The sequence below is a fragment of the Salmo salar genome, chromosome ssa17, assembly GCF_905237065.1.
Source record: "Salmo salar chromosome ssa17, Ssal_v3.1, whole genome shotgun sequence".
Classification (NCBI taxonomy): Eukaryota; Metazoa; Chordata; class Actinopteri; order Salmoniformes; family Salmonidae; genus Salmo; species Salmo salar.
In genome coordinates, this window is record NC_059458.1 from 60,160,098 (window position 1) to 60,183,524 (window position 23,427).

Consider the following 23,427-nt stretch of genomic DNA (forward strand, 5'->3'; position numbering starts at 1 on the left):
GGAAAACTGGGAGACACGGGGAGACGGAGGGAAACGGGGAGAAGCGGGGAGACGGAGGGAAACGGGGATACGGAGGGGGAGACGGACGGGGAGACGGAGGGAAACGGGGAGACGAAGGGTGAGACGGAGGAAAACGGGGAGACACGGAGACGGAGGGAAACGGGGAGATGGAGGAAAACGGGGAGACACAGGGAGACGGAGGGAAACGGGGAGACACGGAGACGGAGGGAAACGGGGAGAAGGAGGAAAACGGGAGACACGGGAGACGGAGGGAAACGGGGAGATGGAGGAAAACGGGGAGACACTGGGAGACGGAGGAAAACGGGGAGACACGGGGAGACGGAGGAAAACGGGGAGACACGGGGAGACGGAGGAAAACGGGGAGACACGGGGAGACGGAGGAAAACGGGAGACACGGGGAGACGGAGGGAAACGGGGAGACACGGGAGACGGAGGGAAACGGGGAGACGGAGGGAAACGGGGAGACACGGGAGACGGAGGGAATCGGGGAGACGGAGGGAAACGGGGGAAAACGGGGAGACGGAGGGAAATGGGGGAGACGGAGGGTGAGACGGAGGAAAACGGGGAGACACTGGGAGACGGAGGAAAACGGGGAGACACGGGGAGACGGAGGGAAACGGGGAGACACGGGGAGACGGAGGAAAACGGGAGACACGGGGAGACGGAGGGAAACGGGGAGACACGGGGAGACGGAGGGAAACGGGGAGACGGAGGGAAACGGGGAAACGGGGAGACGGAGGGAAATGGGGGAGACGGAGGGTGAGACGGAGGAAAACAGGGAGACACGGAGACGGAGGGAAACGGGGAGACGGAGGGAAACGGGGAGACGAAGGGTGAGACGGAGGAAAACGGGGAGACACGGAGACGGAGGGAAACGGGAGACGGAGGGAAACGGGGAGATGGAGGAAAACGGGGAGACACGGGGAGACGGAGGGAAACGGGGAGACACGGAGACGGAGGGAAACGGGGAGACGGAGGAAAACGGGGAGACACTGGGAGACGGAGGAAAACGGGGAGACACGGGGAGACGGAGGAAAACGGGGAGACACGGGGAGACGGAGGGAAACGGGGAGACACGGGGAGACGGAGGGAAACGGGGAGACGGAGGGAAACGGGGGAAACGGGGAGACGGAGGGAAATGGGGGAGACTGAGTGTGAGACGGAGGAAAACAGGGAGACACGGAGACGGAGGGAAACGGGGAGACGGAGGGAAATGGGGAAGACGGAGGGTGAGATGGAGGAAAACGGGGAGACACGGAGGGAAACGGGGAGACGGAGGGAAACGGGGAGACGGAGGAAAACGGGAGACACGGGGAGACGGAGGGAAACGGGGAGACACGGGGAGACGGAGGGAAACGGTGGAGACGGAGGGTGAGACGGTGGGGAGATGGACGGGGAGACGGAGGGAAATGGGGGAGACGGAGGGTGAGACGGAGGAAAACAGGGAGACATGGAGACGGAGGGAAACGGGGAGACGGAGGGAGACGGAGGGAAATGGGGAAGACGGAGGGTGAGATGGAGGAAAACGGGGAGACACGGAGGGAGGAAAACGGGGAGACGGAGGGAGACGGAGGGAAACGGGGAGACGGAGGAAAACGGGAGACACGGGGAGACGGAGGGAAACGGGGAGACACGGGGAGACGGAGGGAAACGGGGAGACACGGGGAGTCGGAGGGAAACGGGGAGACACGGGGAGACAGAGGGAAACGGGGAGACGGAGGGAAACAGGGGAGACGGAGGGTGAGACAGAGGAAAACGGGGAGACACGGAGACGGAGGGAAACGGGGAGACGGAGGAAAACGGGAGACACGGGGAGACGGAGGAAAACGGGGAGACACGGGGAAACGGAGGGAACGGGGAGGCGGAGGGAACGGGGAGACGGAGGGTGAGATGGTGGGGAGATGGACGGGGAGACGGACTAAAACGGGGAGACACGGAGACGGAGAGAAACGGGGAGACGGAGGGAAATGGGGGAGACGGAGGGAGACGGAGGGTGAGATGGAGGAAAACGGGGAGACACGGAGACGGAGGGAAACGGGGAGACGGAGGGAGACGGAGGGAAACGGGGAGACGGAGGAAAACGGGAGACACGGGGAGACGGAGGGAAATGGGGAGACGGAGGGAAACGGGGAGATGGAGGGAAACGGGGGAAACGGGGAGACGGAGGGAGACGGGGAGACACGGAGACGGAGGGAAACGGGGAGACGGAGGAAAACGGGAGACACCGGGAGACGGAGGGAAACGGGGAGATGGAGGAAAACGGGGAGACGGAGGGAAACGGGGAGTGGGAGGGTGAGACGGTGGGGAGATTGACGGGGAGATGGAGGGTAACGGGGATACGGAGGGTGAGACGGTGGGGAGACGGACGGGGAGACGGAGGAAAACGGGGAGACACGGAGACGGAGGGAAACGGGGAGACGGAGGGAAACGGGGAGACGGAGGAAAACGGGAGACACGGGGAGACGGAGGGAAACGGGGAGACGGTGGGGAGACGGACGGGGAGACGGAGGGAAACGGGGAGACGGAGGGTGAGACGGTGGGGAGACGGAGGGTGAGACGGTGGGGAGACGGACGGGGAGATGGAGGGAAACGGGGAGACACGGAGACGGAGGGAAACGGGGAGACGGAGGGAGACGGAGGGAAACGGGGAGACGGGGAGACGGAGGGAAAAGGGGAGACGGAGGAAAATGGGGAGACGGAGGAAAACGGGGAGACACGGGGAGACGGAGGGAAACGGGGAGACGGAGGGTGAGACGGTGGGGAGGCGGACGGGGAGACGGAGGAAAACGGGGAGACACGGGGAGATGGAGGGAAACGGGGAGACGGAGGGTGAGACGGAGGAAAACGGGGAGACGGTGGGGAGACGGAGGAAAACGGGGAGACGGAGGAAAACTGGGAGACAGGGAGACCTGAGGGAAACGGGAAGACGGAGGGTGAGACGGTGGGGAGACGGAACGGGGAGACACGGGGAGACGGAGGGAAACGGGGAGACGGAGGGTGAGACGGAAGAAAACGGGGAGACGGTGGGGAGACGGAGGAAAACTGGGAGACACGGGGAGACGGAGGGAAACGGGGAGACGGAGGGGGAGACACAAAATGTAAAAGGGCATAAGATGCTAGTGGGCACAATTTTTATATATATATATATATATACTGATGATCACACGCGGCTGTTTTTTTTACTTCCCCTGTATTTTCCCGTTACGTTCATGCACCAGGCTTCAGAGTGATGGTGGAGCAGGGCGTCGTTACTAAGCGGGGAGCGACGGAGGGGGAGAAACTGAGAGGGAGGGAGAGGAGAGATCAAGGCAGAGGGGGAGAGCGAGGCTGTCCATGAATGAGGATGTACTCCATTAAATCAATTTGGAAGGAGAGATCGAGGGAGGGAACAAGAGAGGAACAGAGAGATGGGGAGAGAGCAGTGCACAGTGAGAGAGAACGATGAGAGTTGGGTGGACTGACTGTCTTACCCCAGTGAGTTAGCTAGCTGTGGATGTGAGCCGAGTGCCGTGTCTTTGGAGCAGGGATACTGCTGCTATTGATCCAAACCACCTTCATCTGTTCTGCCAGCCAGTTGAACTCCTACAGCACAGCTCTCTGAACAGAGAGTGAGAGAAACAGAGAGAGATCTGACAGTCTCCTCCCTGTCTTCCTCAGAGCTGGGTGCGTGTTCACCTCTACTGCCTCTGCCGAACAAGATAAGTGTGTGTGTGTGTTCTGTGTGTGGGAGCACCGACTGGGGAAAAAAACACACCCTCTCTCTCAGCTGAGCCTGAGAGTCTCAGAAGAGCAGCTAACAGCAGCTAACAAACCAACGACCTCCAGCTCCCAGCCGTCGGGTTGAGATGACATTGTGTGTGATTTCAGCGTCACTTGAGCGTGATCTGCTTTACCTGGACATGTGAGAGCGGCGGTCTGGGTATTAATGGACATGTGAGAGTGGTGGTCTGGTATTGCTGGACATGAGAGCGGTGGTCTGGTATTGCTGGACATGAGAGCGGTGGTCTGGTATTCCTGGACCTGTGAGAGCAGCGGTATGGTATTAATGGACCTGTGAGAGCGGCGGTATGGTATTCCTGGACCTGTGAGAGCGGCGGTATGGTATTCCTGGACCTGTGAGAGCAGTGGTCTAGCATTAATGGACCTGTGACAGCGGCGGACTGGTATTGCTGGACATGTGAGAGCCGTAGGAGGATGGGAGGCGATCATCTACCTGGACAGGAACAACCGCTGACCCCTGGAGAGAGAGGAGAGGAAGAGCAGTGATGCAGACTGCGTTCAGTGTCTTAAAACAGATTGCCTCTCTAGGTCGACCTAAATGTGACTGTCATAGATATTCACATGTATCAGAGTAGGAGAGAAAGTGTGTGTGAGTGCTAGGGACGTGCATGTGTGATCGCGTAAGGGAGTGTTGAGGGCTTGCAGCTGGTGCTGAGAGCGACTGAGAGAGGGAGGTTGGATCGGAGCAGAAAGGAAAAAGGCTTAGGGACGACTGGGTGGAACTGGAGGCTAAAGCTGACCTTGGAATCATCCTTGGAACCTTGAGGGGCTGCCGCCACTACTCCACCCCAAAGAGAGGAACTAGGACTGGGGAAAGATCCTCGCTCTGTGGACCCTAAACCTGGTGCCTGGGAATAAGATGGGCTTGACTTTTAAGACATTGGGATGATTTCAGAGGACCCTGTGAGGGATGAGGTTGTCGGGAGGGCGAGAGTGTTCGTGGTTGCCCCCTCCCCACTATGAGCATGCAGGTGCTTCATATGGTCAGGGAGCTGGTGTCTCCCTCGCGACGCAGAGCAGCCGCCAGATACGGAGGTGTGTGTTTCAAGTCCTATTGTCTCGTGGACAAGTGTGTGTGTGCTTGTCTGTCTGTCTGTCTGAGTGTGTCTGTCTCTGTGTGTATCTGACTGTGCTGTACATTAGCTGTACTGTGTCCCTCAAAATGAATACCATTAACTTCTTACAGATCCCTTGTGTGTCTGTGTTTGAGTTGGCTAGAGAGAAAGAGATTCCCTTGGTACTGCTGTAATGGCTCTGTTGCTATGGGGCGTGTGCATGTGCGTGTGTGTGTGTGTGTGTGTGTGTGTGTCTGGTTAGTAATTAATAATGAAGGTTCCCTGGGGTATTGGGACACTTGTTGACCCATCTGATCTAGTCCTGTCTGCTGATTGGACCAGCTCTGAGGGGTGAGTGTTGGGCTGTGGGCACTAATGAGTGGCTAAAGCTTTTCACTGCCAAAAGCTCAGTCTACACTCTGAGGAGAATCACCTGGGCTCTGGGTGTGGGCTCTGCATCCCCATTCAGGCTAGTGATTTTATATGGGTTGTGATGTGGGTTCTTTTTAAACATCAACAGCCTATTTTAAAGACATCTAGGCCTCAAGCATCTCCTTAACAAAGGCTGCCTCTATTCTCTTAGCCCAGTGTATCTAAGCTTTTTTACATGCCAGAGGGATGAAAACAGATTACACACTTCTCACCTCACTGCTTGTTAATGATGAATTCTGTGTGTGCGTGCACATGCGTGTACATTTGTAATGTGTATGAATGTTTGTCAGTCCCTCCAGGATTTTTTAGGCAAGGCAAGCCAGTTAAGAACATATTCTTATTTACAATGACGGCCTACCCCGACCAAACCCTAACCCGGACGACGCGCCGTCCTATGGGACTCCCAATCACGGCCGGTTGTGATACAGCCTGTTATTGAACCAGGGTCTCTAGCACTGAGATGCCGTGCCTTAGACCGCTGCGCCACTCGGGATTTCACAGTGATTTTTTGGTGATATTTTCAGGCAAAAATGCTTGATTTTGCTGTGGCAATTTGGACATTGTGGTTGGCAATGCGGGATTTTGTAGCGAAATTGCACTGACGAGGGATACAGTTAACGTGTGGCTTGATTTAACCATATTTATGTGCTGATTGGTTGAAATTGTAAGCCCTCTTTTTGTACTGTGGTGATGGGTCTGTGTTATGCGACAATATTGCGAGGATTTGACTGTTTTATGCGGAAATAGTGCAGTGATTGGTCAAATTTGCAAGACCATAATAATATGCCGGGAATTCTTGATTTTGCAACAAAAAAAAACGGAATCCTGAAAGGAACTTGTGTGTGTCAACATATTGAGCCTGATGATAACTCAAACATGTCCCATTTCCTGTGTAGCAGCATGTAATCAGTGTGCTGGAGGCAGGAGCAGGGGAACAGAGCTGGTGTTGTAGAGAGGTGAGATTCTCATCGATCTGTGATACCCACTACAAAAGGCACATTGAGTTTAGGGCCCTCCGCCTTCCAGCTCACTGCCATTTTAATCTCCGGCCATCGACCTTGCGGAGAAATTCTCAACACACACAAACATACACGGGTGCACACACTAACACTAATATGTACACACTTCGCTTTAGACTAACACACACACACCACAGAGCTGCTGAGACAGTCAGGTGTTGTCTGTCAGTGGGTTATCTCATCCCCCAGACAGTAGCGGTAGCCTTGGTTGTTAGGTAGTGTTCTGTGGTAACGGTGTTGTCTGTCAGTGGGTTATCTCATCCCCCAGACAGTAGCGTTAGCCTTGGTTGTTAGGTAGTGTTCTGTGGTAAAGGTGTTGTCTGTCAGTGGGTTATCTCATCCCCCAGACAGTAGGGGTAGCCTTGGTTGTTAGGTAGTGTTCTGTGGTAAAGGTGTTGTCTGTCAGTGGGTTATCTGCTGAGGTGTGTGGTTGGTGAGAGAGAGAGAGAGATGGAGAGAGAGGGAGCGTGGTGAGAGACTGCTTGAACACAGTATGTGTAATGCACTGAGCCCTTTGACGTATCAGCAGGGTCTTTATCTCTCTGGATGTAGAATGTACATGTAAAGTATCAGCAGGGTCTTTATCTCTCTGGATGTAGAATGTACATGTAAAGTATCAGCAGGGTCTTTCTCTCTGGATGTAGAATGTACATGTAAAGTATCAGCAGGGTCTTTATCTCTCTGGATGTAGAATGTACATGTCTGAATATGTATGTGCAGAATCAGTAAGGACTTGAGTGTTTGTGAAAGCGAATGTTCCTATATTTGAACTGAGATCTTGGGATACTACTGAACTCCCTCAGTTTGTTGTGTCTGGCATTCTGCTGGCCAGGCGGGTGACGGGAGGAGCTAGGAGCAGTATTACAGTCCGGCATTCTGCTGGCCAGGCGGGTGACGGGAGGAGCTAGGAGCAGTATTACAGTCCAGCATTCTGCTGGCCAGGCGGGTGACGGGAGGAGCTAGGAGCAGTATTACAGTCCAGCGTTCTGCTGGCCAGGCGGGTGACGGGAGGAGCTAGGAGCAGTATTACAGTCCAGCGTTCTGCTGGCCAGGCGGGTGACGGGAGGAGCTAGGAGCAGTATTACAGTCCAGCGTTCTGCTGGCCAGGCGGGTGACGGGAGGAGCTAGGCGCAGTATTACAGTCCGGCGTTCTGCTGGCCAGGCGGGTGACGGGAGGAGCTAGGAGCAGTATTACAGTCCAGCATGCCTGCCCATGGTCACTAGGGTCGTGTTCAGTAGCGAGCAAGTTACGTTCTGAACTTGTCCAATAAGAACACCGATATTTGTTTTCCGTTGCAAAACACCACCCAGCCTGCCGCGACAGGTAGCCTGGCAGGTACGAGCTTTGGGCCAGATACCAAAAGGTTGCTGGATCGAATCCCTGAGCTGACAAGGTAAAAATCTGTCGTTCTGCTCCTGAACAAGGCAGTTAACCCACTGTTCCCCGGGCGCTGAGGACGTGGATGTTAAGGCAGCCCCCCACACCTCTCTGATTCAGAGGAGTTGGGTTAAATGCGGATGACACATTTCAATTGTACAACTGACTAGATATCCCCTTTCCCATACTGCTGTCCTGTGCTGGAGCTGAAATGGGTCCATTGCAGCCTGCTCCAGTGCCAAGCTGCAGTCTTCCTCCCTCTCACCCACTCTGCTCAGGTCAGCAGCACTGGCATCTTACTATCTCTGTAATGAATTCTGCATGAACTACGTTTCTCCTCTTCTCCCTCTATCTCCCTCTCTCCCTCCCATCTTAAACTGTCATATGTCTAACTGCTAGGAGAGAGCCACTCGCTCAATTATTCAAATTATGTGCCAGTAGTTTAAAAAAGGGAGATTTGTTTTTGCTGTAGTCTAACACATCAAGTTGTCAACTATTGGTGTGGTGTGGTGTGGTGTGGTGTGGTGTGTGTGTGTGTGTGTGTGTGTGTGTGTGTGTGTGTGTGTGTGTGTGTGTGTGTGTGTGTGTGTGTGTGTGTGTTAGCGCGGCTTCCAACATTGCATGCTGGGTTGTCAGAGGGATAGAGGTAGCGTTCAGACCCCCCCCCCACGTTAAACCGCAGGTAGCCGGTTAGCATCTGCTCACCGATATCAAAGCCATTTAACATCTGGTTGAACTGTTTGCCGTATAAGAACCTAGAGGGAAATGCCAGGCTACATGTTGCCTCCGGTTTATTCTGTCATTTTGGCCTCAGGAGAATGTATCCATGTAGTGGACGGAGCTGTATCTGTAGAGCAACATATTAGATTAGATAGCAAATGGTACTGCCTCTGTTTCTCTCTCTGTCTCAGGACTCCTTAAAAAAGACATCGGAACGAGTATTCAATTATTTTCTGGGATAAATGAAAACGGCACAGAGTTCCCATCCAGTTAGTTTTCACACTCAAAAAACAACCTGCTTTCTGTTTTAATGTGAAACACGCGTTCTCACAGTGCAGAGTAGCTCTGTCTTGGCCTTGAAATGGCTGGACTGTGAATGCTTACACACAGGCCCTTAGGTTAGTGCAGACGTCTTTCAGTAGTGTAGATATCAAAGGAACCAGAGTACTCTCTCCACCCCCTCTCCCTACTGACCAGGCAGGTAGAGATGAAAGGGGGACTGATGTATGTTAGCTCTCCCCCCCTCCAGACGAGTTGTGACAGTCCTATATGTTTTGTGTACGCCTGTTATTAGACTAGATGCGTCCTTTATTGTTGGTTCTCTGTCTGACTCTTACGACACCCATCTTGCCGGGCTGGTGACGGTGGTGTTGTAAGAATCCCAGCTGTGTGTCTCAGTAGTTCCACAGTCTGTTTACTACTGCTGAATCTAGGCACGTTCTCTCTTTCAATCGCTCCATTCAATGTGCTAATATTGTTGCATTCCTTGTTTGATATGTTGATGTTACAGATAACACTATAGCTCCCGTACATACAGGTGTGTGTGTGTGTGTGTGTGTGTGTGTGTGTGTGTACTGTACTAGTCACAGACTGCACTTGTCAAGCTGTCATTACTCATAGCAGATGATTTCATCGTCCGCAGTGTGGTGTGGGGACGCGGGTGGTTTGTGTGTGCTTGTGTGACAGAGATGGCGTCAGACTCCGCCCAAAGGAACAATGAGACTGTGCGTCTCTCTCTGTCTCTCTGTCTCTCTGTCCCCGTCTTTACTGCTGTTAACCCACACCAAGGCTTTCGTCCAGAGTCTCTCTCTAAGTGATAATCAGAATAGGTGGATAAAGACTGTATGGGCTCTTCAATTGCTCATAAAGTTGTTCTGTGTGGATGTCATGTATTTAGATGAACAGTGTGGTTATACTCTACCCTGCTGCTGATTGATTGCTGATTGAATATTGATCATCAGTCCTTTGGGGAGGGAGTAGTGATCCTAACTGTGAAGTGATGCTTTAGTCCCTCTACACCTGGTGTCAGATTGATCATCAGTCCTTTGGGGAGGGAGTAGTGATCCTAACTGTGAAGTGATGCTTTAGTCCCTCTACACCTGGTGTCAGATTGATCATCAGTCCTTTGGGGAGGGAGTAGTGATCCTAACTGTGAAGTGATGCTTTAGTCCCTCTACGACTGGTGTCAGATTGATCATCAGTCCTTTGGGGAGCGAGTAGTGATCCTAACTGTGAAGTGATGCTTTAGTCCCTCTACGACTGGTGTCAGATTGATCATCAGTCCTTTGGGGAGGGAGTAGTGATCCTAACTGTGAAGTGATGCTTTAGTCCCTCTACACCTGGTGTCAGATTGATCATCAGTCCTTTGGGGAGGGAGTAGTGATCCTAACTGTGAAGTGATGCTTTAGTCCCTCTACGACTGGTGTCAGATTGATCATCAGTCCTTTGGGGAGGGAGTAGTGATCCTAACTGTGAAGTGATGCTTTATTCCCTCTACGACTGGTGTCAGATTGATCATCAGTCCTTTGGGGAGGGAGTAGTGATCCTAACTGTGAAGTGATGCTTTAGTCCCTCTACACCTGGTGTCAGATTGCACGCACAAAGCTTAGACGACAGTTTTACAGTAGCATACAGAAAGCACCAGTAGGTCAGGGAAAGTATGATTTTTATAAACATTTTAATTAAACACTCCAGCAAAGATGTGTATGGTGTGCATAGATTGACACTTCTGTTATTTGACACCTTCAACTGTGAACCTCACATACTGTACGCAACACACACACACACTGTACACACACACACACACCTAACAGAACAAAGACAGCTCGGATCCCCTTGTCACTGGAGTGCAGAACAGATTTAAATCGCTTGTTTTATATTCACAGGAAAGTTTATTATGGGGGAGTTTGTATGACACTCCTCTCTGTTTTCATCTTGCTATGTGGTGCCAGAGATCGCCCACACAAACAGTTGCCAAAGTGCCTGGCAGATTTTTCTATACAATTCTGAAGACGGGAGAGGGAGAACTGTACAACAGTCGAGAGAGAAAGAGAGCGAGGAAGAGGGAAACTATACACCAGTCAAGAGTGAGGTGAAGGGTCAACTTCTCTCTCAAAATGACAATATCCTGCTGCTCTTGTCAAATACAGAGAGGGCAAGGCGAGATGCATTTCATAACATTCATTTCAAATGAATTTACTCTGTCCTTTATTGAACAGGATTCACTGGAATGTGCTCAATAACTCTCAAGTCCATGTTACTGACAGCATGGACGTGGAGGTGTCCCTTCTCAGAAAGTATCCAGTGTGTGAGAACATTCCCAGAAAGGACGCCAGAACCTCCGAGCCTGCCTGCCTGCCCTGCACGATGACCTCGATGCTTTAAAATGCCATTTCAGCCACATCAGCCATTCCCTTACTGGGCGTTGGCCTGGGTCGTTTGTGTGTGCCAGGGTAGACGCGTACTGTAGCGATCGAGGGAGGAGATAGAAACCATTATCTTTCTTCCTCTCCTTTTCTCTCCCTCCCTCCCCTTCCTCTTCTCTCCCCGGCTGTCCGGAAATATGCCTGATCAACATGATCGTTCTGGGTATACGACTCGCCACAGGAGTTGAACATGAGTCTCATTAATGAAGGTTGTTTCTCAAAAACGCTCGGCTGTCCCTTGATTTCTGATCTCCCTCCCACTGTCTTTCTCATCTCTCTCTCTCCCTGTCCTTCTTTCCCTCCCTCTCTTATTTGCTCCTTCTCTCCCTCCCTCTCTTCTCTGATGTATTGAATAGGGGCTGTTGTGTGTTTGTGTTTGGGTGTGGAATGTCATGAGTGGGATAGCAGTGACTTGATGCTGAAGTCAGTGTCCCTTGTTCTCTCTCTCTCATTCTCTTTCTCTCTTGTTCCCTCTCTCGTTCTCTTAATCTCTTTGTAAAGTAAACAAACAGCTGCATTTTGACAGAGGCCCTCAATCTCAGCCACTCTGATCTCCCGTCTGCTGCTCAGAAGAGTGTATCAATACAAGCCACCATTTGTCTGTCTCTCTGGTTCCTCTCATTGGTACGTGGACTGTTGTGGTGCGAAGTAGTTGCCGTGGCAGAGTCGGTGGTTCTGGGATGGGTTGTTTGTCTAGCCCGGGCTGTCACTAATGCGGACTAAATCTCTCAGTAGACTGGAGGATCCAACCGAGAGTGTGAAGAGAGGTAAGACATGATGTCACTGAGGTTACTGACTTCAGGCAAAAAAATACTGCTTTGGTTTTTGCCACCTCACTAGGACAAACTACTGGTGTTCAAGCTATTGCTTCTGTCAGATTGAATTTTGTTGAAAAATGGAACTTAAATGATACAGTTCTAATGGTGTTGCACAGTTTACAATTGAGATTCAGTTACTTGGAGACATGAAAGTGCACATGGTATTTATAACCTGTCAGCGTAGATTGAGGGTAAACGACTCTGTGGGTAGACATGTCTTCATGGTGTACATTTGCAAATACTGTGCCAAATCATATGTGAAGAATGCAACGAAGATGCAGAATCATCTGGCCAAGTGCATAAAGTTCCCTCAGCGCTCACAACAAGCAACCTCTGACGAAAGTCCCTCTACTTCTATTCGAGGTGAAAATTAGGAATCAGACACCTTATTGATAGCATGGTCCTCCTGGAATCAGAAGTTTTTTTGACTCAATGGAGGAACGTAGTCAGAGATGCTGATTAATGTCTTGCTCGAGCTGTGTATGCAACTGGTTCACTTTTGATGCTCACAGGCAATGTGTATTGGAAGAGATTTCTGAATGTTCTTCGCCCAGCATACACCCCTCCAACCAGACATGCTTTATCTACTCATTTGCTGGATGCAGCGTTCAACAGAGTTCAAGTGAAGGTCAAGCAAATCATAGAGAAAGCAGACTGTATTGCAGTCATCTCTGATGTGTGGTCGAACGTTCATGGGCAAGGAATAATTAACTACATCATCTCCACCCCCTCAACCAGTATTCTACAAGAGGATAGACACAAGGGACAACAGACACACCAGTCTCTACATTGCAGATGAGCTGAAGGCAGTCATCACACCCATTGGCTGTGCTGCTCATGCATTGAATCTGCTCCTCAAGGACATCATGGCACTGAAAACAATAGATACACTCTACAAGAGAGCCAAGGAAGTGGTTAGGTATGTGAAGGGCCATCAAGTTATAGCGGCAATCTACCTCACCAAGCAAAGTGAGAAGAATAAGAGCGCCACATTGAAGCTGCCCAGCAACACACATTGGGGTGGTGTTGTCATCATGTTTGACAGTCTCCTGGAGGGGAAGGAGTCTCTCCAAGAAATGGCCATATCACAGTCTGCCGAAATGGACAGCCCAATCAAGAGGATCCTCCTGGATGATGTATTTTGGTAGAGAGTGGTAAGCAGCCTGAAACTCCTGAAGCCTATAGCAGTAGCCATTGCACGGATTGAGGGAGACAGTGCCATCCTGTCTGATGTAAGAGAAGAATTCCGTACTGCCCTGCCCACTTCACTGTTACTCCAAGCAGAGGAAACTGCAGTTCTGAAATACATCAAAAAGCGTGAAGACTTCTGCCTGAAGCACATACACGCCACAGCGTACATGTTGGACCCCAAGTATGCTGGCAAGAGCATCCTGTCTGGTGCAGAGATCAACAAGGCGCATGGTGTCATCACTACCGTGTCTCGCCACCTTGGCCTGGATGAGGGCAAGGTTCTTGGCAGTCTGGTGAAGTACACTTCCAAGCAAGGGCTTTGGGATGGAGATGCAATATGGCAGTCGTGCCAACATATCTCATCAGCCACCTGATGGAAAATACTTTGTGGATTTGAAGCTCTTTCCCCAGTTGCCTCCATCATCCTCCAACTCCCACCAACATCAGCCGCCTCAGAGCGCAACTGGTCCATGTTTGGGAACACACACACCAAAGCACACAAAAGGTTGACCAATTCAAGGGTTGAAAAATTGGTGACCATCTGGGAAAATTTGAGGCTTTTTGAGCCTGACAACGAGCCATCCTCAACAAGGTTGGAAAGTGACAGTGAAGGTGAGGCCTCAGTCTGATGTCCAAGAGGTGGACATTGAGGAGATCCAGGGAGGACATGGAAGCCTGAGAGGAAGACAACCAAAGCTTTAGTTTCTAGACCACCATTTTACAGATGTATGATAACGTTTTTGGGAGAGGCGATGGATCATTGGGGATCATTCAATATTCCCTTTTTGTTTTTCAGTGAAATCATCCCATGTGAAGAGTCAACTCATTTAAATAAAGTTCAATTCTTAACATTTTTTTTTTTCTATTGGAAGGATTTAATAATTTGCAATTATGTCTACTTATGATAAGGTAAAAAAAAATATTCTGTCTCCATATATGGTAAATAAATCCAATGCAAAAATAATCTACACTTAAATGGATTTAATATTAATTTGCATATATTCCCGTTAATTCCCATGGAAAATTTCCACCTCTGAATATTCCACAAATTGTGCAACCCTACTGTTGAGGTCAACTACAGTTGAAGTCGGAGGTTTACATACACCTTAGCCAAATGCATTTAAACTCCGTTTTTCACAATTCCTGACATTTAATCCTAGTAAAAATTCCCTGTTTTAGGTCAAACATTTCGGGTAGCCTTCCACGAGCTTCCCACAATATGTTGGGAGAATTTTGGCCCATTCCTCCTGACAGAGCTGGTGTAACTGAGTCAGGTTTGTAGGCCTCCTTGCTCACGCACGCTTTTTCAGTTCTGCCCACAAATGTTCTGTGGGATTGAGGTCAGGGCTTTGTGATGGCCACTCCAATACCTTGATTTTGTTGTCTTTAAGCCATTTTGCCACAACTTTGGAAGTATGCTTGTGGGCATTATCCATTTGGAAGACCCATTTGCGACCAAGCTTTAATTTCCTGACTGATGTCTTCAGATGTTGCTTCAATATATCCACACAATTTTCCTCCCTCATGATGCCATCTATTTTGTGAAGTGTACCAGTCCCTACTGCAGCAAAACACCCCCACACCATGATGCTGCGATCCCCGTGCTTCACGGTTGGGATGGTATTCTTCGGCTTGCAAGCCTCCTCCTTTTTCCTCAAAATATAACAATGGTCATTATGGCCAAACAGTTCTATTTTTGTTTCATCAGACCAGAGGACATTTCTCCAAAAATGATGATCTTTGTCCCCATGTCCAGTTGCAAACCGTAGTCTGGCTTTATTTGTGGTGGTTTTGGAGCAGTGGCTTCTTCCTTGCTGAGCGACCTTTCAGGTTATGTCGATATAGGACTCGTTTTACTGTGGATATAGATACTTTTGTACCTGTTTCCTCCAGCATCTTCACAAGGTTCTTTGCTGTTGTTCTGGGATTGATTTGCACTTTTCGCACAAGTACATTCATCTCTCAGAGACAGAACGTGTCTCCTTCCGGAGCAGTATGGCGGCTGCATGGTCCCATGGTGTTTATACTTGCGTACTATTGTTTGTACAGATGAATGTGGTACCTTCAGGCGTTTGGAAATTGCTCTCAAGGATGAACCTAGACCTGTGGTCTACAATTTTTTTTCTGAGGTCTTGGCTGATTTCTTTAGATTTTCCCATGATGTCACGCAAAGAGGCACTAAGTTTGAAGGTTGGCCTTGAAATACATCCACAGGTACACCTCCAATTGACTCAAATTATGTTCTGTTCTGGAATTTTCCAAGCTGTTTAAAGGCAGAGTCAACTAGAGGTCGACCGATTATGATTTTTCGATACCGATTAATCGGCCGATATTTATTTATTTATTTATTTATTTATTTGCAATAATGACAATTACAACAATACTGAATGAACACTTATTTTAACTTAATATAATACATCAATAAAATCAATTTAGCCTCAAATAAATAATGAAACATGTTCAATTTGGTTTAAATAATGCAAAAACAAAGTGTTGGAGAAGAAAGTAAAAGTGCAATATGTGCCATGTAAAAAAGCTAACGTTTAAGTTCCTTGCTCAGAACATGAGAACATATGAAAGCTGGTGGTTCCTTTTAACATGAGTCTTCAATATTCCCAGGTAAGAAGTTTTAGGTTGCAGGAATTATAGGACTATTTCTCTCTATACGATTTGTATTTCATATACCTTTGACTATTGGATGTTCTTATAGGCACTTTAGTATTGCCAGTGTAACAGTATAGCTTCCGTCCCTCTCCTCGCTCCTACCTGGGCTCGAACCAGGAACACATCGACAACGGCCACCCTCGAAGCAGCGTTACCCATGCAGAGCAAGGGGAGCAACTACTCCAAGTCTCAGAGCGAGTGACGTTTGAAACGCTATTAGCGCGCACCCGGCTAACTAGCTAGCCATTTCACATCGGTTACACCAGCCTAATCTTGGGAGTTGACAGGCTTAAAGTCATAAACAGCGCAATGCATTGCGAAGGGCTGCTGGCAAAACGCACGAAAGTGCGGTTTGAATGAACGCTTACGAGCCTGCTGCTGCCTACCACCGCTCAGTCAGACTGCTATATCAAATCATAGACTTAATTATAACATAATACACAGAAATACGAGCCTTAGGTCATTAATATGGTCGAATCCGGAAACTATCATCTCGAAAACAAAACGTTTTTCCTGTCAGTGAAATACGGAACCGTTCCGTATTTTATCTAACGGGTGGCATCCCTAAGTTCAAATATTCCTGTTATATTGTACAACCTTCAATGTTATGTCATAATTACGTAAAATTCTGGCAAATTAGTTCGCAACGAGCCAGGCGGCCCAAACTGTTGCATATACCCTGACTCTGCGTGCAATGAACGCAAAATGACACAATTTCACCTGCTAACCTGGATTTCTTTTAGCTAAATATACAGGTTTAAAAATATATACTTCTGTGTATTGATTTTAAGAAAGGCGTGGATGTTTATGGTTGGAGCAACGTGTACCTTAGCGATTATATGCAACGCAGGACAGGCAAGATAAACTAGTAGTATCATCAACCATGTGTAGTTAACTAGTGATTATGATTGATTGATTGTTTTTTATAAGATAAGTTTAATGCTAGCTAGCAACTTACCTTGGCTTCTTAATGCATTCGCGTAACAGGCAGGCTCCTCGTGAAGTGCAATGTAAAGCAGGTGGTTAGAGCGTTGGACTAGTTAACCGTAAGGTTGCAAGATTGAATCCCCGTGCTGACAAGGTAAAAATCTGTCGTTCTGCCCCTGAACAAGGCAGTTAACCCACCGTTCCTAGTCCGTCATTGAAAATAAGAATGTGTTCTTAACTGACTTGCCTAGTTAAATAAAGGTAAAAAATAAATACAAATAAATAAATACAGATTTCCGATTGTTATGAGAACTTGAAATCGGCCCTAATTAATCGGCCGTTCCGATTAATCGGTCGACCTCTACAGTCAACTTAGTGTCTGTCAACTTTTGACCCATTGGAATTGTGATACAGTGAATTATAAGTGAAATAATCTGTCTGTAAACAAAGTAGATGTCTTAACCGACTTGCCAAAACTATAGTTTGTTAACAATAAATTTGTGGAGTGGTTGAAAAACTAGTTTTAATGACTCCAACCTAAGTGTATGTAAACTTCCGACTTCAACTGTATGTGTGATGTGGTTGGGTATAGGTAGACACATGTTTGTGTTTTACATCTAGTTTGGGCAAATGAATATAGTTTTGAAGCAATGCTAATAGCATGCCCAGTGTTATGCCACGTGTGGTTAGCCTACAGTTTTTTTTTTTTTGCTGTTACCCTGACAATTGGGTGACATCGGGCTAGTGTATGTGTTTGTATATTTGGACACACAATGGTGCGACAGCACACACACAGGCTCCATTTAGAACTTTGGCGTACCGCAAACGGCAAAGTTTTATTTCACTTTCAGTCCTTACTCAGTAGGCATTCATCTTTTTGTTCACTTTTTCATTCTATTAATTTCAAGGCATGATTTGACATGGCCTTGGTGCACTTCGTGATTGCCTTTATAGATCCTTTTTTCCCAATATGTAATGCGGTAAGGTGAATAGAGGCAGCACTCTCAGCCTGGTCGTCTCCAGGTCTGGCCTTGGGACGTGTTGATTGGCTGAACACAGGCAGGCTGAGAGGCGGATGAACAAAGTGAAGTGTGAGGCACTGAGTTCAAGGACAAAGGACAGGAAATGACTTCTCCTCCAACCAGGCTTCCCATTAGAACCATGCAGCTTCAGTACCTTTGAGATAAGAAACGGCAACGAGTGTTAACTTGGAGGGAGAGAGGAGCAGAGAGCAAAAGAACACTACTTGTTATAAAGACAAGTCTTGGACTAGAAACTACTAGACTCTAAAAGAGAGGAGCAGAATATTATATATTGTCTATTGTCATACGGTTCTTTACAGTCATCCAGACTCATTCTTTAACAGGAGTTGTGATGAATACAGACAGATACTTTACAGATAGACGACACAGGAAGACACAGTGTTATTATGTTAACTGAGAGGGATGTTATTTTAAAGTCTGTTGTTTTTGATGATGCTGTTGTCCAGAAGACGGGCTCTGAGTCTGATTGGATGAATGCATGATCCTTCTTTTATAGACTTAATCTACAGTTGAATCATCATGGACAGACAGGTTATATACAGATTGACAACATGTTGTCCCTAACCTGTGAGTGAGCGAGACCAGTTCTCTCCTTTGTTCTTTCAGTGACGTTTTCCAGTGTTTTTCAGAAGCCTAATGTATGATTAATACCTTTCAGCAGGGAAAATGACAGCTTTCTTTTCTAATACTCTTATGACCTCTGTGATGGATGGATGGATGGAGAGAAAGATAGGGACAGCTGTTTGACGGGTGGTAGAGAGCAGGAGTGAAGGGGAAAGCGGAGAACCGGGTAATTTCCGCTCAGGCAAAGCACTAGACCGACCGGGACATTTTAATCGCAGCGGGAGAGGGAAATGACCTGCCGTTCTACGCAGCCGTCGCCACAGGGCACTGCCATGTGAAGAGGAAGCGGTTGAGACTGGCAGAGGTGGATGAGGGAAGGGTGAAAGGTCAGGGATGTAGGGGGTCTAACCAGGGAAAAGAGGAGTAGGAGTGGACAGGGTGAGTAAAAGAGTGAGGAATGGGGAGGAGGATGGGGTGACTCGCTGGAAGTGCAAAGGTTCAGGGATGTATGTTTTCCTCAAGCAGCCCAGTAGCCTGAAGGAAGGGGCTTGTCCAGGAGTATTCTGTAGGCACGAGGAGTCGCAGCAGTCCAAGCAACACAACAAACACAATAATTCTGAACGAGCCTCCAACCCCTTACAAACACGGAGTCACGGATGCCAGTGCCATTCCCCGAGCACGAAAGAGTCTAATTGCGTTTAGCTTAAGCGCTGCCCCTGTTGAATACTAATATGGGCGCTGGGGGGTTCAGTGTGTTACTGCTGCCAACACTGGGCTTTACTATGGGAAGACTCAAGACCCAGAATTCCATTCCACTGAACCATGGAAAAATTCAGTGGGGGGGGGAAATGTTATGTTTTTCCAGACAGTTGTCCCCCTGCTGTCCCTTCTCCCGCTCTGTGTGCCATTGTCAGCAAATGGCGGCATGCCTTTCACTGTGACAGACAGTTACACACCACCCTGTCATAAAAATTCCGGCCGGCTCGATAAGAGCGTCGTTTGTTCGGACATATTGGAATTCCGGACGAGCCAAGGGAGGAATTGGGGAAGAATCAAAGTGGAATACTTCCTGTCGGGAATACATACTGAAAAAGTGAAAGATAAGAGAAAAAAAAAAAGATTTAAAACTGTAAAACTACCCTTCTCTTGGGACGCTTGTACTTAAGTGGAGGCGAAGCAGCAGATCTCATTGGTGGAGAGGGTTGAAAAGCTGTATCCTCATTGGTGGTTGCTGCTCTGCCATTCTGGTGAATGGAGAGAATTTACGTCATGTCTCACACCAGCTCAGTAAACACAGTAGCACACACAGAGTATCTACAATAGCCTCTTTCACTAAGAACACAGTATTGTGTTCTGTCTTGTGCTGTGCATGGAGCAATGTATTTATTCTCACACTGACATGGCCGGCAAGCTGCCTCAAGCTGTGTAAAAATAGATTTACAGAAAATGTGTTCAGTGCTCTGTTTATTCTCAATCTCCACGTGAGTCCAATGTGTCTGAGGCGCACACACACACACACACACACACACACACACACACACACACACACACACACACAACACAACTTGTCTTTCTAATGTGCATTTGGCTGGCAGCTCAGTGCAGGTACATCAAAGCAGGTGAAATGCCAATTGGTCCGTCGCCTGGAAAGATTCACTGTCTTTTTCCATCAGGACTTGACCGGAACAAAGTGTACCAGAATATTTTTACATCAGGAAGGATGATTTAGTACCTGGCTTTTGCTAATAGAAAACCTCAGATACACAGTATATTCTGGCTGACCGCATTCCATCACAAGAACTACCTGTTATTGGTCAACTCATAGAACCAATGGGGCTCTTTCATAAATCTGAACTAGACCTTTTAGTTTTCCACTATTTTTCCACTATTACCACAGCGCTTCAAACCATGAACACACACACACACACACACACACATATACATATATATATATATATTTTTGTTCCAGATTTGTTAATGTGTTTTCCTGTATTTTGAGCTTCCCATTGGCTGCTGAATCAGGAAGTGGCAGTGTGTGTGTGTGGAGTGACTGTTTGTCGGACCTTTACATTCGACCGGTCAGCTCATACAGTCATCTGATGAGGATACCAAGGATTGTAAATGGAGGAAACTCACCTGGTTGAGTGGTAAAGGAGGTGTGTGCGCACGTCTTTGTTCGGCGCCCTCAGCATCCTGGTCACGCGTGACAGTTTCTCGCTAATCGTCCGTCTGGGGCATAATAGCTGACGTGCGCACGCACCGCGTGTGGCTCAACTCAGTGGCTCAACTCAGTGGCTCAACTCAGTGGCTCAACTCAAAGTGGCTCAACTCAACAGCTCTCAAACAAACACACACACACACACACACACACACACACACACACACACACCTACTGCTCTCAAACATCCTCTTAGCTGTGTATGATAGACTCCACCCCTGGGGAGTCCTGCTGGTTACACCAGTGTGACTCAGACATGGCCCCCAGTGTAGGCCAGGCTTTAACCTTTGACCCCTGGCTCAGTGTGGGGCCAGAGAACTGAACCATTTAGTGTTTGATAGTAGTGAAAAGGTACAGCACGACCACTTCGTCTGTATTGGCCTTCACTGAGCCTACTGGGACCACAATACAAAGGTTGACATTTGAACTCTTCTCCTCTCCTTTTCTTCCATCTATCTTCCTCTTCTTCTACCTTCCTCTCTCTCATCCCCCCCTCGGTTTTCTCTGGCAGCGTCTGGTACAGAGCAGGATGCTGTGCTGAGGCTTGAGAAGGAGAGGGCTGAGATCGTCTCCAAATATGACAAGGTAAGAACCCCTCCGCTAATGAAGGACAGTAAATCACCTGCAGCATTGAATGTTTGTCGGTCAGTACCAGACAGAAGCTGGGATAACAATATTTCGAGGAGGTTTCCAGAGATTTGTGCTTTGTTTTCTTGTCATAAAATTGTCATATTTGTCAGACTGATGGTGAAAAGTGTGTGTGTGTGTGTGTGTGGCACCTCTTTCCATTGCCTGTGGCATCATCACTATAGCCAGCCGTCGTGCCTGGTTTTATAAATTAGCCTTTTTAATTTAGTCCAGCGGGCAGTATAATCAAGCCCGCTTGTTAAGAGAGGAGCAGTGAGGGAGGGATGGAGTGCAGGAGAGAGGCGGGCATTCTGACACAGAGTTTAATTATGTTTTGATGTTTGACCCTGATCACAAGAGGAGTCCATTTTCTCTCGTTGGCGAGCCAGAACGAGTCCAATCAAAACCAATTCAGTTTCATAATGACAGTGTCGGGGGGGGGGGGGGGCGACCCTGGAAGGGAGACTGTTATCAAAACAAAGATGGAGTTCATGCTCTCACTACAGACCTCAACGTTTTCTATCAATGGGGTTTCATTCAAGGGTACGATGGCGTACGGCCTATCCCTCCTGTTTCCTTTGACTACAGGAGAATACCGGAAGAAACATTCTATACACTCTCAAACTGGGACAGAGGCAGTCAGACACCAGAGACATGGAAAGCTTGACAAAGTGAAACCCTGAACAGAATCATGCTCCAATTCTGCTATGACATTGATTTTACACAGCTGTCTTGTGCGTGCGTCCCTGTGTCTATACGCAGATACCACATGACATGGGCTTTAGACACAGTCTGTGTCTCCACTGACATCTCTTCTAGGCTCTGTGTGTGTTCGGCCTGAGGTTGGATGTAAGAACAATCTATTCATCCCAGATGTGTCTTTTTGATGTATTTATATACATGTTACCCTGTTTCTGCTGTGTGGGGGAGCTGGGTTAAGTTAGGACAGGATTTCCAGTAAACAGAGGGAGTGCGGGAAGGAGACATCCAGCTGGTCTTCAGTCTAGCCTTGCAGACCTCAGCCAATGCTCGCTCTCTTTTTCTATTCATCACCTCTTTTGACTTAAAAAAAAATGTTAACATTTATTTAACTAGGCAAGTCAGTTAAGAACAAATTCTTATTTACAATGACGGCCTACCGGGGAACAGTGGGTTAACTGTCATGTTCAGGGGCAGAACGACAGATGTTTACCTTGTCAGCTCAGGGGATTAGATCTAGCAACCTTTCGGTTACTGGCCCAACGCTCTAACCACTAGGCTACCTGCCGCCCCTCTATTTCAGTCTCCCAGATGTTCTCTCTTGCTTTCCTTTGTATTTGTTTCTCTATACAATCCTTCCATCTTCACAATTTATTTTCATTTTCTCATTATCTTCCCTTTGCTCTCATGCATTCTCCACTCCCATTTTCAATGTTGACTTTCTTTCTATTGTCTGAATTCAACAGCCTCTCCTCTGCCTTGAGTCAGGCTGTGAGTCAGGGTGCGTCTGCCTAACTCTTCATTTCACACCTGTTAGCAGCAGGGCTAGGCTCTCTAGCACAGCCAAGCATAGCATGTACACACACACACACACACACACACACACACACACACACACACACACTCACTCACTCACTCACTCACTCACTGAAGGGGAGCAGGGAGGACTGGAGTTGCCCATCCCTGCTCCAGACTGTCTGAGGGTAAATATACTGAACAAAAATATAAACACAACATGCAACAATTTCAAAGATTTTACTGAGTTACAGTTCATCTAAGGAAATCAGTCTATTGAAATAAATCCATTAGGCCCTAATCTATGGATTTCACATGACTGGGAATACAGATATGCATCTGTTGGTCACAGATGGTGACTGGAACACGCTGTCGTACACATCGATCCAGAGCACTCTGTTCACAACGTTGACATCAGCAAACCGCTCTTCCACACAATGCCATAAACATGGTCTGCGGTTGTTAGTCCGTATGGACGTACTGCCAAATTCTCAAACTACTTTGGAGGCGGCTTATGGTAGAAACATTTACATTAAATTCTCTGGCAACAGCACTAGTGGACATTTCTTGCAGTCCGCATGCCAATTGCACAACTTGAGACATCTGTGGCATTTTGTTGTGTGATAAAACGGCACATTTTTAGCGGCCTTTTTTTGTCCCCAACACAAGGTGCACCTGTGTAATTATAATGCTGTTTAATCAACTTCTTGATATGCCACACCTGTCAGGTGGATGGATTATCTTGGCAAAGGAGAAATGTCCGCAAACAGG

General features: G+C 48.2%; 1 protein-coding gene across 6 annotated transcripts in view; it reads left to right on the forward strand.

Moving 5' to 3' along the window:
* LOC106576214 (USP6 N-terminal-like protein) overlaps positions 1–23,427 on the forward strand; it is a 91,149-nt gene that overhangs the window by 38,397 nt on the left and 29,325 nt on the right. For 2 of the 6 annotated variants that reach the window (XM_014153223.2, XM_045699862.1), the window contains exon 3: positions 21,047–21,120. In XM_014153223.2, the coding sequence (XP_014008698.1) occupies positions 21,047–21,120 (74 nt within the window). Of the gene's footprint in view, positions 1–3,339; positions 4,837–11,514; positions 11,878–21,046; positions 21,121–23,427 lie in introns of those variants that run through there. The other 4 variants (XM_014153221.2, XM_045699863.1, XM_014153222.2 and 1 more) reach the window with 4 other exon arrangements.